At 41.3% G+C, this 15,887-nt stretch overlaps 1 protein-coding gene across 2 annotated transcripts in view; it reads right to left on the minus strand.

Moving 5' to 3' along the window:
* The window catches only part of glra3 (glycine receptor, alpha 3), an 84,100-nt gene that overhangs the window by 50,501 nt on the left and 17,712 nt on the right, over nucleotides 1–15,887 (minus strand). For both annotated transcript variants that reach the window (XM_047812887.1, XM_047812888.1), the window contains exons 2-3: nucleotides 9,297–9,424; nucleotides 3,909–3,976 (exon numbers count right to left, since the gene is read on the minus strand). In XM_047812887.1, the coding sequence (XP_047668843.1) occupies nucleotides 3,909–3,976; nucleotides 9,297–9,424 (196 nt within the window). The remainder of the gene's footprint in view (nucleotides 1–3,908; nucleotides 3,977–9,296; nucleotides 9,425–15,887) is intronic.

Below are 15,887 nucleotides of genomic sequence, written 5' to 3' on the forward strand. Positions count from 1 at the left end.
GTGTGTGTGTGTGTGTGTGTGTGTGTGTGTGTGTGTGTGAGTGTGGGTGGGTGGGTGGGTGTGTATATGTGTGTGTGTGTGTGAAAAGAGAAGAGCGAGAGAGAGAGAGAGAGAGTAGAGAGAGAGATAGCGATCGGAGAGCGCGGAGAGCTAGAGAGAACCATCATGTTCGTTTGTGGGTTGTGTGTGATGTGTGTTGTGGTGGGTGGTTGTGTGTCGAAAAGAGAGAGAGAGCATATGTGTGTGTGGGTGTGTGTGTGTGTGTGTGTGTGTGTGTGTGTGTGTGTGTGTGTGTGTGTGTGTGTGTGTGAAAGAGAGAATATTTTACTGTTCAGTTTGAAATAAAAAAAATATTTTGCTTTTTTGTTGTTTTAAATCTTTTATTTAATTCAATAATATTTTATTGTATGTTAATTTTATTTAATGAATAAAAAGTTCAATAATAAACGAAATATTACATACCAAATGTATTTTAATCTTTAAATACAATCTTTAAATGAAATGATAACGAACGTAATATATGTACATCCTGTTTACGTTCCTTCTTTAAATCCGAGACACACGTGATTTTTCTCCTCCTCTATAAGGGAACACACACATGCTCGACTGTACACACGTCTACTTTACATTCATTCACCCAAAGCAGTTCACACGTGAGTGTATAATCCGAGGGATAATGCTCAGGAGACGAGGGGTTAAGAGTTAAATCGAGTGGCCTAGAACTCACAGGCTTTCAGATGAAACACTAATAAATCCCACATCACTTAAAACCTGCAGAAATTCTGTGCATTCTTTATATAACAGAATCGTCCTAGTGCTAAAAACATCACACGTTATTCTGCACGTGATCGTCAGGCTTAAAACGTCCTTTTCCACGAGTCATCCTTTACACTGTAGAAAAGGAAACCTGGTGCATCATCACGTTATCTAAATTTCCTGAAGAAAGTCATTCCTTCAGAGTTTCAGTGAAATTATCAACGAGCCACAGATGAATAAAAGTCAATTATTTCCTTGATTTAACTACAGTATTAATATAAGTACAGTACAGTATATTATTGGAGTCATTCGGGTTACTGGAGTCATTCGGGCGCTACAACCTCACAGGATCTGAATTAAAGTTGCGGTGCACGATGCTGCTTCAGAAAACTGAGTCGGGCCAACAAACAAAACAAACATTTAGCCAATTAGCATAAAGGGGCGTGTCTTGTCAATATGTCGCGGAGAGAGCGGTCAGTGCGCATGTCTGACATTAGCCGAAAACGATTGACACACTGACATGGCGGATACCTGCCGTTACCTCCGCCTCACGTTCTAGGTGTTGAACGTCGTCCTCCACGTAAAACGGAGCTAAACCTTTAGTAGTATTACTCATTGAGTTCATTTATTGATAAAAAAATACCCCCTCGGCCAGCTGCCCCAGCAGGTTCCGCCGTGATAGCTGCCTGGGTTACGTATGTATGTGTGGGGCGGAGCTATCGAAACAGGGGTGACACCCATTTGGTTTAGGGGCGTGTTTGTTTTGGTGATTTCAAATGTCAACATTGGATTTCAAACATCGTGCACCGCACCTTTAAGTAGGAGACTCCCAATAAAGGGAGGAAGTTGGATCTACTACAGGAGCTGATAATCCAGTGCTACACAGCTGTGATTGAGTCAGTCCTGTTTACAGTATGTCCATTACTGTCTGGTTTGGGTCAGTGACTGAGAGGATTGTTGGTGTTCTCCTGAACGATCTCCAGGTACAACTGAAGGGTGAATAAACGAGCAGGTAACATCATAAAAGACTTCTCCACACTGGGAGTCTGTTTGCTCTTCTGCCATCAGGCAAACGCTATACAGTAGATAACTACACAGAGCGCTGGGTCAGATCACTACACACTAAAACATCTACACGCAATAACAGTCTTACAAGCCACATCCATATTCGATTATTCTATGGTTATATAAATGTACATGTTTACGATCATAATATAGGTACACTACTTACACCTTTGGTCTATGTTTATATAAGTATACACTCTGTTTAGGAGAGATCTTGGAACCGCAACAAATTCCTTGTGTGTGTGTGTGTGTGTGTGTGTGTGAGCACAGCTGATGAATTAAGCTGATTTAAGGTTGAAGGTACTTAATGTCATCGTGCTGCTAGCATGACTTCTAATTCACTACACGTTACGTATTAGCTAATAGTATGCTAATAAAAAAGAGCATTTTTACTTATTTGAGAAGCAAAAAAAAAAGGGGGGGGTGTTGACTGTCAGGACTCGTGCATGTAGTATACGTGCATCTGTTTACGTTCCTCAAAAACAAAAAAAACACAGTAAATAAAGGTTCAAATGACGGCTCAAACAAATCACCACCAATGTTTTCAGCATCTCTTCAGCATCCTGTGCTGCTCTGTTGATTATACACTTGAGTATGATCTGGTGTCTCTGCTAATTGCTTAACATGACTTAATTACTAACTCCGGTCAGAGGAGATGGAGCTGGAGGCAATGCAGTGACTCCCCTGGAGTAAAGAGTGAAGCACTGTGACGCTCTACAGCCATGAGGACAAAATCCACACAACACGAGTCGGGAGCGTTAGATTAGCCGTCCTCGTGAGGCTCTTCAGGATTACGGCTGGCTTTTGGGATGTAATTATCCGTAGTATTGCTGTGATTTTTCAGGATTTTTTAACGTGCAGCAAATCCTCGAAATGAAACACTTAGACTTGATACAAGAACTAGAACTAGAACTAGAACTAGAACTAGAACTAGAACTAGTCTCACTCACGTCATTACAACCTGAAGGACAATTCACACATAATCGCCATCTGCTTATATATTGTGTGTATTTGTAAATGAATACAATATTTTGTGCATCTACTTTATTCACTTTATTTCAATACCATCTATCTATCTATCTATCTATCTATCTATCTATCTATCTATCTATCTATCTATCTATCTATCTATCTATCTATCTATCTATCTATCTATCTATCTATCTATCAAACTGCAAAGATGAATAAATCCCATGTGCTGCAATAGGAAAGTAATTAGTAACGGGTGTGATAAGTGTTTTATTTTTCTTAAAAACACATATAAATAAATATATATTTATAATATAATTTATTATAAAATAAATTCATAATATAAATTATTTATAAATAAATAAATAAATAAATAAATAAATAAATAAATAAATAAATAAATAAATAAATAAATAATAGTCCATCCATGTATTTTCTATAGCACTAATCATATACAGGGAATCTTTAGTCTAGGACTCAGGTGACTTTACTGGCATTTGGCGGACACCCTTATCCAGAGCAACTTACAGTTTATACAACAGCATTAAGGGCCTTGCCCAGGGGCCCAGCAGTGACAAGTCGGTTGATTTAATCTCACAACCTTCTGATCAGAAGTTTAACCAGCACCTTAACCACTAGGCTACACACCCACACAAGGTATTACAAGGTGGAGGACACAAATTCAACACACACACACACACACACACACACACACACACACACACACACACACACACACACACACACACACACACACACACACACACACACACACACACACACACTTCAGATGATTTAGACTTATCAATCTGCCTATATTTATGTCTTTGGACTGGAGAAGGAAACCAGAGAACCTGGAGGAAACCCCTAAAGCACAGAAGAACAGACACCGGGTTGGAGGATGGAATCAATGTGTTAAGCTAAGTCTTTCGGCTCCGACCCAAATAAATGGTTCTTAAAGATGAAATCTTGAAGACTCCCAGTTTAGATTCCTTCAACCTCCGAACAGCTCCCAAATTTTGCACAGAAGACATACATTACATTTTCTGCATTATATCACTTACATATCGCTTCATGCACATATGTTTTAATAAGAACGCACGAGGCAGAATACGCACCATAGTCGTCTCGGCGATGGAGCCAAAACTGTTGATGAATATGTTACAGGACACGTTCACAGGTGGACCTAGAGAAACAGACTCATTAGAAATGCATCATGTCTTAGGCCAGTTGGTGTAATTATACGATATGGAGTGTGAGAGATAATAGTAGTTTGAATCCACTTTCCTGGCAGCTGTGACACTATAACACATGAACACAAACGAGACACTAAACGATAACTAGGTTTGTCATTTCTTGTGATTGTTTATGAAACAAAGTTCTGCTTACAGCAAGATACCGAACAAGACATGTTTACCAATAGATACCGATAGATGTGGTTTTCTGCAAAATCCTTCTAATACTATTAGACATTATTAGGCCTTTATTATATAAGGATAATGACCACAACTGTTATGGCTCCTTGCTCTAAGTCTGCTGTGTCTGTTTTAGAGGTCTTCAAGGGTCCAATTAGATCCGAAACCCAGAGGTCCGACTCGAGACCCGAGCGGGTTAGGGTCTACAAGTTTCACGTGTACCTCGGACACGGGTCGGGTCTAATAATAGCGGCATCGGGCCTCGGGTAATTTAAAATGAATGTGTTTTTACCGAACGGACCCGAGAAGACCCGAACTACTGTATCTCGTGTGTGCATCGACTCGAGTCCTTTTCCAACCTCTCGTCTGTTTACCAAGACCGCTTGCGACATGTGGGTGGCGACATGTGGCTGGCAGTAAGCTCATTTTTGTTGAAACAGACCTGTCAATCAATTTTGAATCCATGGTGTAGCGGTTACTTTAGTGTAGAGTTATGCAACATTCGGGTCCGGTCGGGTTAAAAAAAAATTGCCAACGGGTCGGGTCAGACTCGGGTCTAATTTTTTTTGGGTTTGTCTCGGGTCGGGTCTTTCTTAAAAAAATGTAAAATTATTTACATTTACATTTACAGCATGTGACAGACGCCCTTATCCAGAGCGACGTACATAAGCGCTTAAATCTCTAACATTGAATACGTTAATGCTGCTCACTAGGTTACATACTTAAGATACCATGAGTTTAAAACATTTGTTCAAAGTTACAATTAAAAAGTGTCAAAGTTTTTTTTTGTTTGTTTTTTTAAATGCAAAAGATAAGGAAAGAAGTGCTATTTGAAGTGTTTCCTGAATAAGTAGGTCTTCAACCACCGCATGAAAATAGCCAGTGACTCAGCTGTCCGGACCTCTAGGGGAAGTTCATTCCACCACCTTGGTGCCAGAACAGAGAAGAGTCTTGTAGTATACTTGCCTCTTACCCTGAGAGATGGTGGAACCAGTCGAGCAGTGCTGGTAGATCGGAGGTTGCGGGGTGCAGTGCGAGGAGTGATGAGGGCTTTGAGGTAAGAGGGAGCTGGTCCATTTTTGGCTTTGTAGGCCAGCATCGGTGTTTTGAATCGGATGTGTGCAGCTACCGGAAGCCAGTGGAGGGATCGCAGCAGTGGGGTGGTATGCGAGAAATTATGCACGTCGGGTTCAGGTAAAAAGTGATTCGGGTCACTTCGGGTTGGGTACATTTCTTTAGACCCGAGAAGACCTCTAGACTGAATATCCCTATTTGCCTCATATACAGTAGGTAAAAATCTATAGTGTCCAGATTCTCAGTATTCCTAAAACAAAATGTGTCCTGCTGCTTCCTTCTGCCTTTGATTCTGTGCTATCCCATAATGCAACAGGACTAGCATGGAAGAGCGCTTTAAATATAATGCCATAGGACACGTGACAATGTCCACGTGATGTCGTGTTTCTGCAATGTATTCATACTACTGTACACACATATACTTATCAGTATGTAGTGTGTCAACAGCCCCAGCAGTAAGTACTGAATCAGATGCAGATGGTACTGAATCGAATGATTGAAGGTATCGAATCGGTTGCAGTAGGTACTGAATTAAATGTACTGTAATAGGTACTGAATCAAGATCAATAGGTACTGAATCGAATGCAGTAGGTACTGAATCAAACATAGCAAATACCAAACTGAATAAGGAAATTATTGAATCGGTTGCAGTAAGTACTGTATGAAATGCAGTCATTTCTAAATTCAATGCAGTAAGTATTGAATTGAATGCAGTAGGAAATTAATCAAGTGCAAAAGGTACTGAATCGAATGATGTGGGCACTGAATCAAATGTAGTAGGTAGTGAATTGAATGCAGGAGGTACCGAATTGAATGAGGAAGGTATTGAATCGGTTCTTTAGGTACTGAATCAAATGCAGTAGGAAATGAATCGAATGCAAGAGACACCAAGTCGAATGCTGTAGGAACTGAATCAAAAGTAGTAGGTACTAAATCTAATGCAGGAGGTACCAAATTAAACGAGAAAGGTATTGAATTGAATGCAGTAGGCACTGAATTGAATGCATTAAGTACTAAATTCATTGCATCAGGTAACGAAATACAGTAAGTAATAAATAAAATACAGTAGGTAATAAATAAAATACGGTAAGTAATAAATAAAATACAGTAGGTAATGAATCAAATACAGTAGGTACTAAAACTAATGCAGGAGATACTGAATACATTCTCATAGTACTGTATACTGCATAGTATTTTGGACATGCAGACATTTAAGCTGCTGTCTACAGTATGTACACACCCTCTTTTAAACAGCTACTGAGTGATGGATGGGGGACACGGTGGCTTAGTGGTTAGCACGTTCGCCTCACACCTCCATGGTTGTGGGTTCGATTCCCGCCTCCGCCTTTTGTGTGTGGAGTTTGCATGTTCTCCCCGTGCCTTGGGGGTCTCCTCCCCCGGTCCAAAGACATGCATGGTAGGTTGATTGGCATCTCTGGAAAATTGTCCGTAGTGTGTGAGTGTGTGAGTGAATGAGAGTGTGTGCCCTGTGATGGGTTGGCACTCCGTCCAGGGTGTATCCTGCCTCGATGCCCGATGACCGATGACGCCTGAGATAGGCACAGGCTCCCCGTGACCCGAGACGTTCGGATAAGCGGTAGAAAATGAATGCATGAATGAGTGATGGATGTGAGTCTCAGTGCTAGACAACACTCCGTTATCACATGAGGTCGATGATCTCAGCCGAATCTGGCCAGAATGCTACCACAACTCCAAACAGATTAGACATTATTTCAAAATGTACCACTGAGTCACATTTGGCCTTAAACCATCCAACTAAGGCACAGATTCCAAATCCGGTGAAAGTTTCATTGTAGTTTTGGTTCACTCACCATTGCCAAAACTAACCTTATGCTACAAAACCACATTTGGACAGAAATTGCCTGATTTAGGCTTGAAGATGACAGACAGTGAATGGTCTGGGCTGAAAGATGTCTCATTTGGAACAAACCAAACTGCCATGAATGTTTGGTACAATATTCTAATATGAAACGCTTGGTGTTTAAGAGATGCAGAGGGGATGTAAATAAAAAGGAAGATAGCTATTTTTTTGGCAAACTCCATACTGTAGATAAACAGTATGTGTATCAGCCTCAGAAAACCCTTCACCTAACATACCGGTGCTTGTGTTACAGAGAGGTGGAGGTGATTAAGTTTGACACAGATCGGTAAATAAAGCAAGCTGAATAACTTGAAATGGTCCACAAGGAGAATGAGAGTGTGTGTGTGCCCTGCGATGGGTTGGCACTCCGTCCAGGGTGTATCCTGCCTCGATGTCCAAAGACGCGTGAGATAAGCACAGGCTCCCCGTGACCCCGAGGTAGTCCGGATAAGCGGTAGAAGATGAATGAATGAATGAATGAATGAATGAATGAATGAATGGTCCACAAAGAGTCAGACAGACCAGGGACCATTTGTACTAAACATACTAGTAGTTTGTTGGCACTTTAATACAGTGGTCCCCAACCCCCGGGTCGTGGACCAAATGGTACCGGGCCGCTCAAGAAACATTAAATTATTTCCATTTTATTTACTGTGGTGTATTTCTCTCGGGTTTGTGCGACTTTCCATGGACGAGACATTAACCGGGAGCTGAGAGACGTCACCTAAAGCCGCACCAATACTGCGCATGCGCAAAATACCGTGATATCGGGCCGGGTTTAGGTGACGTCTGGAGCTGAGTGGCTGCGAGCGACAGTGGTGTTGTAGCTTTGGTGGAGAGAGAAGGTGTGTATCGCTCTTCTCTCTGTTCACCGGTACTTTGTCATGTTTAACAGTGCTTGGTGTACGTGTATATTGTGTTTGCTCAAATTTAACCCACAAATTAGCAAAAATGAGCACGAAACAGACGTCGTTAGAAAGTTAGAAACTCTGCCGGTGTTCTGGATTAAAGTCATGGCGGAATACCCTGAGATTGTCACCACAGCACTTACATCCCTATCGCCATTTCCGACATGCTATCTGTGTGAAGCGGGGATTTCTGCAGTGACGGCAACCGAAACAAAACAACGGAATAAACTGGACATAAGCAACACACTTCGGGTGTCATTGTCTCCTATTACCCCAGATGGAACCGTCTCGTTGTAAAGAAACAAGCTCAGGGTTCTCATTGATTTAGTGTTGTAGTGAGTTAAAAAGGCATGTTTAAATACAATTACATTAAAATTATTTATTTTAATTTAATTGTATATCCACCACCCCCCACCCCCAGCAGGCCACGGTAAAATGATCAAACATTGACCGGTCCGTGGCGAAAAAAAGGTTGGGGACCACTGATTTAATACATCAGGCTTGTTGAAGTCGGAAATACTTTTTTGACCAGAAGCCGATTAAACTGGAGACATCCAGGATAATCCAGGAGATGTGGGAAAACCCTTCACATGGTGGAAATGCTGACATTTTCTGCTGAACATAGTTCTGTATACTACACTTGCCACAGATGAATCTGACCCTTATCTGCCAAAACCAGATATTTGACAGAACATGCCTGATCTTCACTGCCAAAAGCCTCATTTGGGAAGCTTTATCTCAGAGGCCAATTTGCCAACGATGTTTACTTGTTGTCATACAAAGATAACAGGCCTGGTGTTTCGGGGATTTGGGGGTGACTGAATATGACATGGATAGAAAGCAGATACTGTTGGCCTTCAATACAATGATGTGTAAGATTGCCTGGGAAAACCTTCCATCTGGTAGAAAATGGGATGTTTTTTTCTTGCTATGTTTATTAAACTATCACGATCTTCGCAGTAATATAAAAGTCCAATCATGTATGCAGATATTTCTACATCATTTCTGGTGAAATGTTCACCGGATTGCCTTTAAATGGATGGCTTTCTATTGATGGGTGCCTATACTTTTGCACTGCCTGTAATCGAGCTCGTGTCTGTAAGAAATTATATTATCTGTTATATGACTAATACCGAAGAACCTTTCAGAGATCAAATCCACGTGTCATCGGTTAAAAGATGCAGGAAAAATATTAAATGCTTGTTCATGCAGCTTTTTAAAGCGTACCTTTAAAGTTGGGTCTAATTCTGGCATCGTAGCCTGAGGTCCTTCCCATGAGCTTGTCCAGGAAGTCTGAGGGAGACATGGGTACGGTTCTTCCCCGAGGACTTTCAGGGTCCTTTGTGGCCACCAGACTGAGAGAAAGAGAGAGAGAGAGAGAGAGAGAGAGAGAGAGAGAGAGAGAGAGAGAGAGAGAGAGAGAGAGAGAGAGAGAGAGAGAGAGAGAGATTTTAGAAAAATGGGCTGCGACAGTTACTGAGGCTACAAATAGGAAGAGCTGCACTAACATCATCTCACATCATAATTCACATTCAGGTTTACTCAGAGAAGTGCAGGAGGGGCATCGCTCCAGGCACAGCACTTCTATTCACTCACAGAAAGATGAAAGATCTACAGTAGTCCATTTGCACACCGAACTACACACCGACGAATGCCCTCAGACTGACATCCAATAAATACATCTCTACAGAACAAGTCCACGATTCCTAAATTCCTAAAAGGAGTTTAAAAGAGAAACACGTCTTACATGCAGATGAGAGTCACAACAGTCAGCTTGTTATCAGTGTAGTGGCTTGTGTTGATGCTTCACAGCTCCAGGGTCACTATGACATCTATTTTAATCTTTTTTTTTTTTTTTTCTAGGTAGACATGCATGGTAGGTTGACTGGCATCTCTGGAAAATTGTCCGTAGTGTGTGAGTGTGTGAGTGAATGAGAGTGTGTGTGTGTGCCCTGTGATGGGTTGGCACTCCGTCCAGGGTGTATCCTGCCTCGATGCCCGATGACGCCTGAGATAGGCACAGGCTCCCCGTGACCCGAGAAGTTCGGATAAGCGGTAGAAAATGAACAAATGCTTCCACAGCTCCCAAATCTGGATTCGGAGCTTCTTAAATAAAATCTGCCTACAAAATGTCCGATTGAGCAACGATCTTGTTTCAAGTCCAGAAGTCAAACTTTATTTCTAGAGCAAACTTAACACACCCAAAGTGCTGGACAATAAGAAATACAGTAAACAAACACAACAAAAACAACAAATACTACAACAACAAAAAAAATAATCAAAATGAATCACAAGCTAAAGAAAAAAAATATTAAAACGTCTAGCTTTAGATTAGAAAACAGTCGCTTTCGGAAAAGTCGCTTCATCATGAGTCATTTATTTACATTCATTTATAAATAAGATCCATCGTTTCCATCTGATTTGTTTTGTAGTTATATTTATAGACGTTGTATTTCTCCATCACAGTTTTTTTCTTTCTTTGGTCTTACTATCTGCCTTGATAAATCAATTAGAGAAATGCAGACATGTGATGGAATAAACAACAACAGCTTTATATTTAGAAATGTAGAGTTGCTGAACTTTTTATTTTTTTGATTCATAGATCAGATCCATGATTCATGGATATTCATTCATTCATTCATTCATCTTCTACCGCTTATCCAAACTTCTCGGGTCACGGGGAGCCTGTGTCTATCTCAGGCGTCATCGGGCATCGAGGCAGGATACACCCTGGACGGAGTGCCAACCCATCACAGGGCACACACACACTCTCATTCACACACACACACACACACTATGGACAATTTTCCAGAGATGCCAATCAACCTACCATGCATGTCTTTGGACCGGAGGAGGAAACCGGAGTACCCGGAGGAAACCCCCGAGGCAAGGGGAGAACATGTAAACTACACACACACAAGGCGGAGGTGGGAATCGAACCCCCAACCCTGGAGGCGTGAGGTGAACGTGTTAACCACTAAGCCACCGTGCCCCTCATTCATGGACATATAAACAATAAAAAAACAAAAAAATTTCTTCTTTATTGTTTTGGTCTAATGGGGTTAAAACCCAGTTAAGAATACTCTTTTATTGCAAAAAATATTTTTGTCACAGCTTTTACTCCTGGTGTTTAATCCTAAACCCAGGCTATAAAAGGTCAAGCAGGTCTGTATATGTGTGGTGTGTGTGTGTGTGTGTGTGTGTGTGTGTGTGTGTGTGTGTGTGTGTGTGTGTGTGTGTGTGTGTGTGTGTGTGTGTGTGTGTGTGTGTGTGTGTGTGTGCTTTCACTGGTACTGAGAAATATCCTGTATGTTCTTATCATTCTGTCTGCCTAAATGACTGTAATTTTCTCAGGGGTGTATTTTAGCCCTTGATAACAAGCCTGCAGCAAAGAGAAGCTCCAGTGACAGACAGGAGATAGATGAGCGAATGATGACCGGGCTTTGTGCCAGTTCTTTCAGAGCGAGAGTGAATGACAGAGTCGATCCTGAGCCGTAATGACTGTTTATGCCTCTCTGATTGCCCCTCTGTGTGTGTGTGTGTGTGTGTGTGTGTGTGTGTGTGTGTGTGTGTGTGTGTGTGGCTACCAGTCTTATTTATAATGCTCCGGTGTGTGACGGCTGCTTTTAAATCTCCTCCATTCTTTCAAAATGCACTTCTGATTCGTGCGTGTCACTACAGACCCATTCTGAATCAAAAACACATCCTTCAAATCCAACAAAGCTGACAATGACTTTAATTCCATGTAACAAAATAATAACAAATATTAATCCAATCAATCAATTCGAAAAAATCATCAGGTTTAATCTTATAACATAAGTCCGATGCCAGAGATAACAGACTAATGTTTCTCTAGGGTGGCATCCGGGTCACGGCACCAACCGCTTAGAAATTGGGCAAAAGACAAGATGTCAGGACACAAGTTTGATCTTCACATAGTAAAGTGTCTTTAGAACAAAGTTTATTTATTTATTTATTTTAACCAAAGGGAGAAATGCCTGAAAATACTAGTATGATTTATGACTTCCGATTGGGTGGTCAGCCAATGAACAATGATCAGTCTGCAGAAGCCCCACACAACAAAAAGCCCCACCCCTACAGTACAGATAGTTTTTTACAGCTCGCCTCGTGCTGCTGTCAGTTCGACACGCTACCAGGCTCTAGCTCCATACTGACTTTTTCTGAAAGTTTACCTACAGTTTACTTTACTCAGTTTGTTCATAATCTGTGTGATGCATCATTTTTAAGCCTATACAGTAATACTAATGCTGCTTGTGTCTCATCTCTGTTGCTAGCACATCAGATGATACAGATAATCTCAGTTTACCCTCCACAAGCACTGCTCCCTCAAGTCCTCAGCTATTTCAGCACCATTTCAGGCGGATAGCGAACTTTGAATACGACCCATCACAGTCAATGCTGGACATTACCACTGACTGCAAACCTATTATGTGTACCAGCCCACCCTAATATAATGGTCTGTAAATGACCCTGGTTATCTGTCACTGTCACACTCACTGTCTCTATCCCAAAATAAACAGCAGGAGAAATATAAAATATTTAGGGACATAAGTAACACTCTTAATCCTCATGAGTAATAGAGTCGAGGTCACAGATGCACGGATGCAGATGTTTGTAAAACTTCTTCCCTAATTATCATATCATACACTTACTTCAGAGTACATTGTAAAGCTTCATTTTAGATCTTTAGATGTTCTGAAAGTCTTCATGCCTTTAGCGTAAGCGCTACTTAACCACAATACTGGACTAATTTTACTATTTTAACAAAACATTTTCTGTTATAATCGCAACATCTGTAATTGCTCTCTAATTGCCTTTCATTTGTGAGAGCCTTCACACTGAGAGCCTTCACTGTTACTTTCTCTCCATATCAACACACAGGTCGCTTTAACACTCGCACACATGTCCACATGCACACACGGTTCAAATCAGGCCAGTCACCATGGCAACCAAGAGGCAATGTTGTGTCAGAGCAGTGGGTGAGGCGGTGACTGTTGATGGTCAAGTTGAAGCTGATTTAGAGAGAATGAGTGTGTGTGTGTGTGTGTGTGTGTGTGTGTGTGTGTGTGTGTGTGTGTGTGTGTGTGTGTGTGTGTGTGTGTGCGTGTGTGTGTGTGTGTGTGTGTGCGTGTGTGTGCGCGTGTGTGTGTGCGCGCGCGCGCGTGTGTGTGTGTGTGTGTGTGTGTGTGTGTGTGTGTGTGTGTGTGTGTGCAAAGGTGAAACAGATCGACTAATTGTTCATAGACCCACTTATACTATAAAAGATCAGAGATAGGGATATAGATGTGAGTTTGAATCCAAGGTGCACCAAACTGCCACTGCTGGGCCCCTGATGAAGGCCCTTAACCCTCAATTGCTCAGTTGAATAAAGAGACAAAAATGTAAGTTGCTCCGGATAAAGGTTTCTGCCCAATGCTGTAAATATGAAATGATATAAATGCCATTATAAACCATGAGACTTTCACTCTACTGTCATGGAAATAATGAGAAACATTACAGCTTTACCTCTGACTGTCGCAAAGCACTGACACTGAAGACTCCTTCCATAAAAGTTCACCATCTCCTCACCTTATCAAAACTTAGACACATTTGTATACAAGCCCCTCCAATGAGCCGTTACTATAGAAACGAGCACATTATCACGAAGCTCGGATTAACCGCTACGTCGGCTCTTGAATGTTAGCCGAGAAAGCAGCTGTTCTAGGAAGAGATTTTTTTAAAAACTCCTAACATTCACTAAACTTTGTTTCCAGTAAAGAGCAGGATAGAAACTAAATACCGCTTCCTATATGTTGTGTAGAAATGAAAACCAAAGTTCTGGGTGTACTCGGCATACGCAGGCTGTATGGTGATGTATACTGTAGACGTGTTTTAGGGTGCGAGTGGTGATGGTTATGGATGAAAGCGTAAGACAAAAGCTCATCATCCCACTGGGATTTCCTGTCACACATCTATCCCATAATTCACGTTGCTACTCGTTAAAACAGATTGTGTTTTCTGACCCCTGTGTGTGTGTGTGTGTGTGTGTGTGTGTGTGTGAGAGTGTGTTATATCGATCTGCTCCAAAGCTCCAATCATTCTTTTTGCTTGACCGGATTTCTGACACACTCACATATACGAGTGTCTGCATGTGTCTAAATCAACACAAGTCCTTTTAACACAATGGGTACAAGCCTTAGAGCAGAATCACCGATCCCTGACCTCAGTGCTCGTCTAATCTCCCTCCCTACTGCATTGTGCTTAATGCAGCCTGGCAGCCATGACTGACTAGGACGGCACTTTCTAGATTAAAATGTGCACTGTGTTGTGTAGTGTAGTGTTGTGTTGTGTAGCCTTCCTCTTATGTTAGCTCTTTCTCACTATCTCTTATGTTAACGGGTCGGTTTTGACCCGTGTCTTAAAACAGTCATAAAATAGCCTCAAAACAATTATTTACCATCAGATTTGTTTCCTTCCTCTTAGATACCATGTTAGGTTTCCTTATCCATAAAAAGATTGGTTTTAATATTTTTGGTGTGGCCCTTGGGCCTTTCTTTTGACAGCATACTTTTCGTTTTTAATTCCAAAAAATGGTAAAACTAACCTCAAGGGAATTACATAAATAAATGAAAGATTGTTATGTTTCCTGACTATTACTGATGAGTATTAGGACACATCTCTTAAATAAATTAGTTTTATATATTTTTTAATATTAATTTTATTAACTATTGTAACATCTATGGTGTTACGGGTCAATTTTGACCTATATCTCATTCATTTTCTACCGCTTATCCGAACTTCTCGGGTCACGGGGAGCCTGTGCCTATCTCAGGCGACATCGGGCATCGAGGCAGGATACACCCTGGATGGAGTGCCAACCCATCACAGGGCACACACACACACACACACACACACACCGGACAATTTTCCAGAGATGCCAATCAACCTACCATGCATGTCTTTGGACCGGGGGAAGAAACCGGAGTACCCGGAGGAAATCCCCGAGGCACGGGGAGAACATGCAAACTCCGCAAACAGCAGTGAACATTAGGCCACGACTGCGCCCCCCCCCCCCCCCCACTGGATATTACTACTAAATCCAAAAAAGTCTTTGTGTGCAAAAACACGCATGAGTTTAGATGCATGTGTGGTCATTCACTCGCATGTCTAGGTGGCAGTCAGGTTGTCCACCTCTCCATTGTTTTTTATTATAGTCCAGGATTAATATGGGCTTTTTGTCACTTCGTGATGAGACAGAAGAATCTTTGTGAAAAGTGGACATAAGTACAACACTCCGTTTTTTTTTGGACAACATGAAACAACAGTGGTGGTGTCTGTAAAAGTAAATTTTGAAGAAAGAGGAGCCCTGTGCTTCACCTGCAAAATTTCAACTCAGGTTTATTTTTTTATTTTTTTATTGTGCCCACCATGGTAAGTTTCCCTCTAAGAAGTTCTTGTCCAAGGTCATAGCTGGTAAAAAATTGTCACACGTGATATTGTGATCCCACAGTCCAGTAGTATATCGAGGACTACACATTTTCGTTGTTTTTTCTCAGGGATGCCACTCAAATAAATAATGGTAAATTATAAATGTAAATAAATGTAAATAAATAAATGTAAATCTGTAGATTTTTAAGATGTTTGCTGCCATGAAAATCAGGAGGTACTGAGCTTCAATATATGTTACTTCAGCACTGGCAGCCACCTCATCAGACTCATTAGATGTGTCTGTGTCTTCCGTTGATACTTTACATCATCTTCATCATCAGAAACATGCTTGTCCGTATCACTATGCTGTTCTCTGTCCTCTGACTCATT

The sequence above is a fragment of the Tachysurus fulvidraco genome, chromosome 4 (genome assembly GCF_022655615.1).
Source record: "Tachysurus fulvidraco isolate hzauxx_2018 chromosome 4, HZAU_PFXX_2.0, whole genome shotgun sequence".
In the NCBI taxonomy this organism is placed as follows: Eukaryota; Metazoa; Chordata; class Actinopteri; order Siluriformes; family Bagridae; genus Tachysurus; species Tachysurus fulvidraco.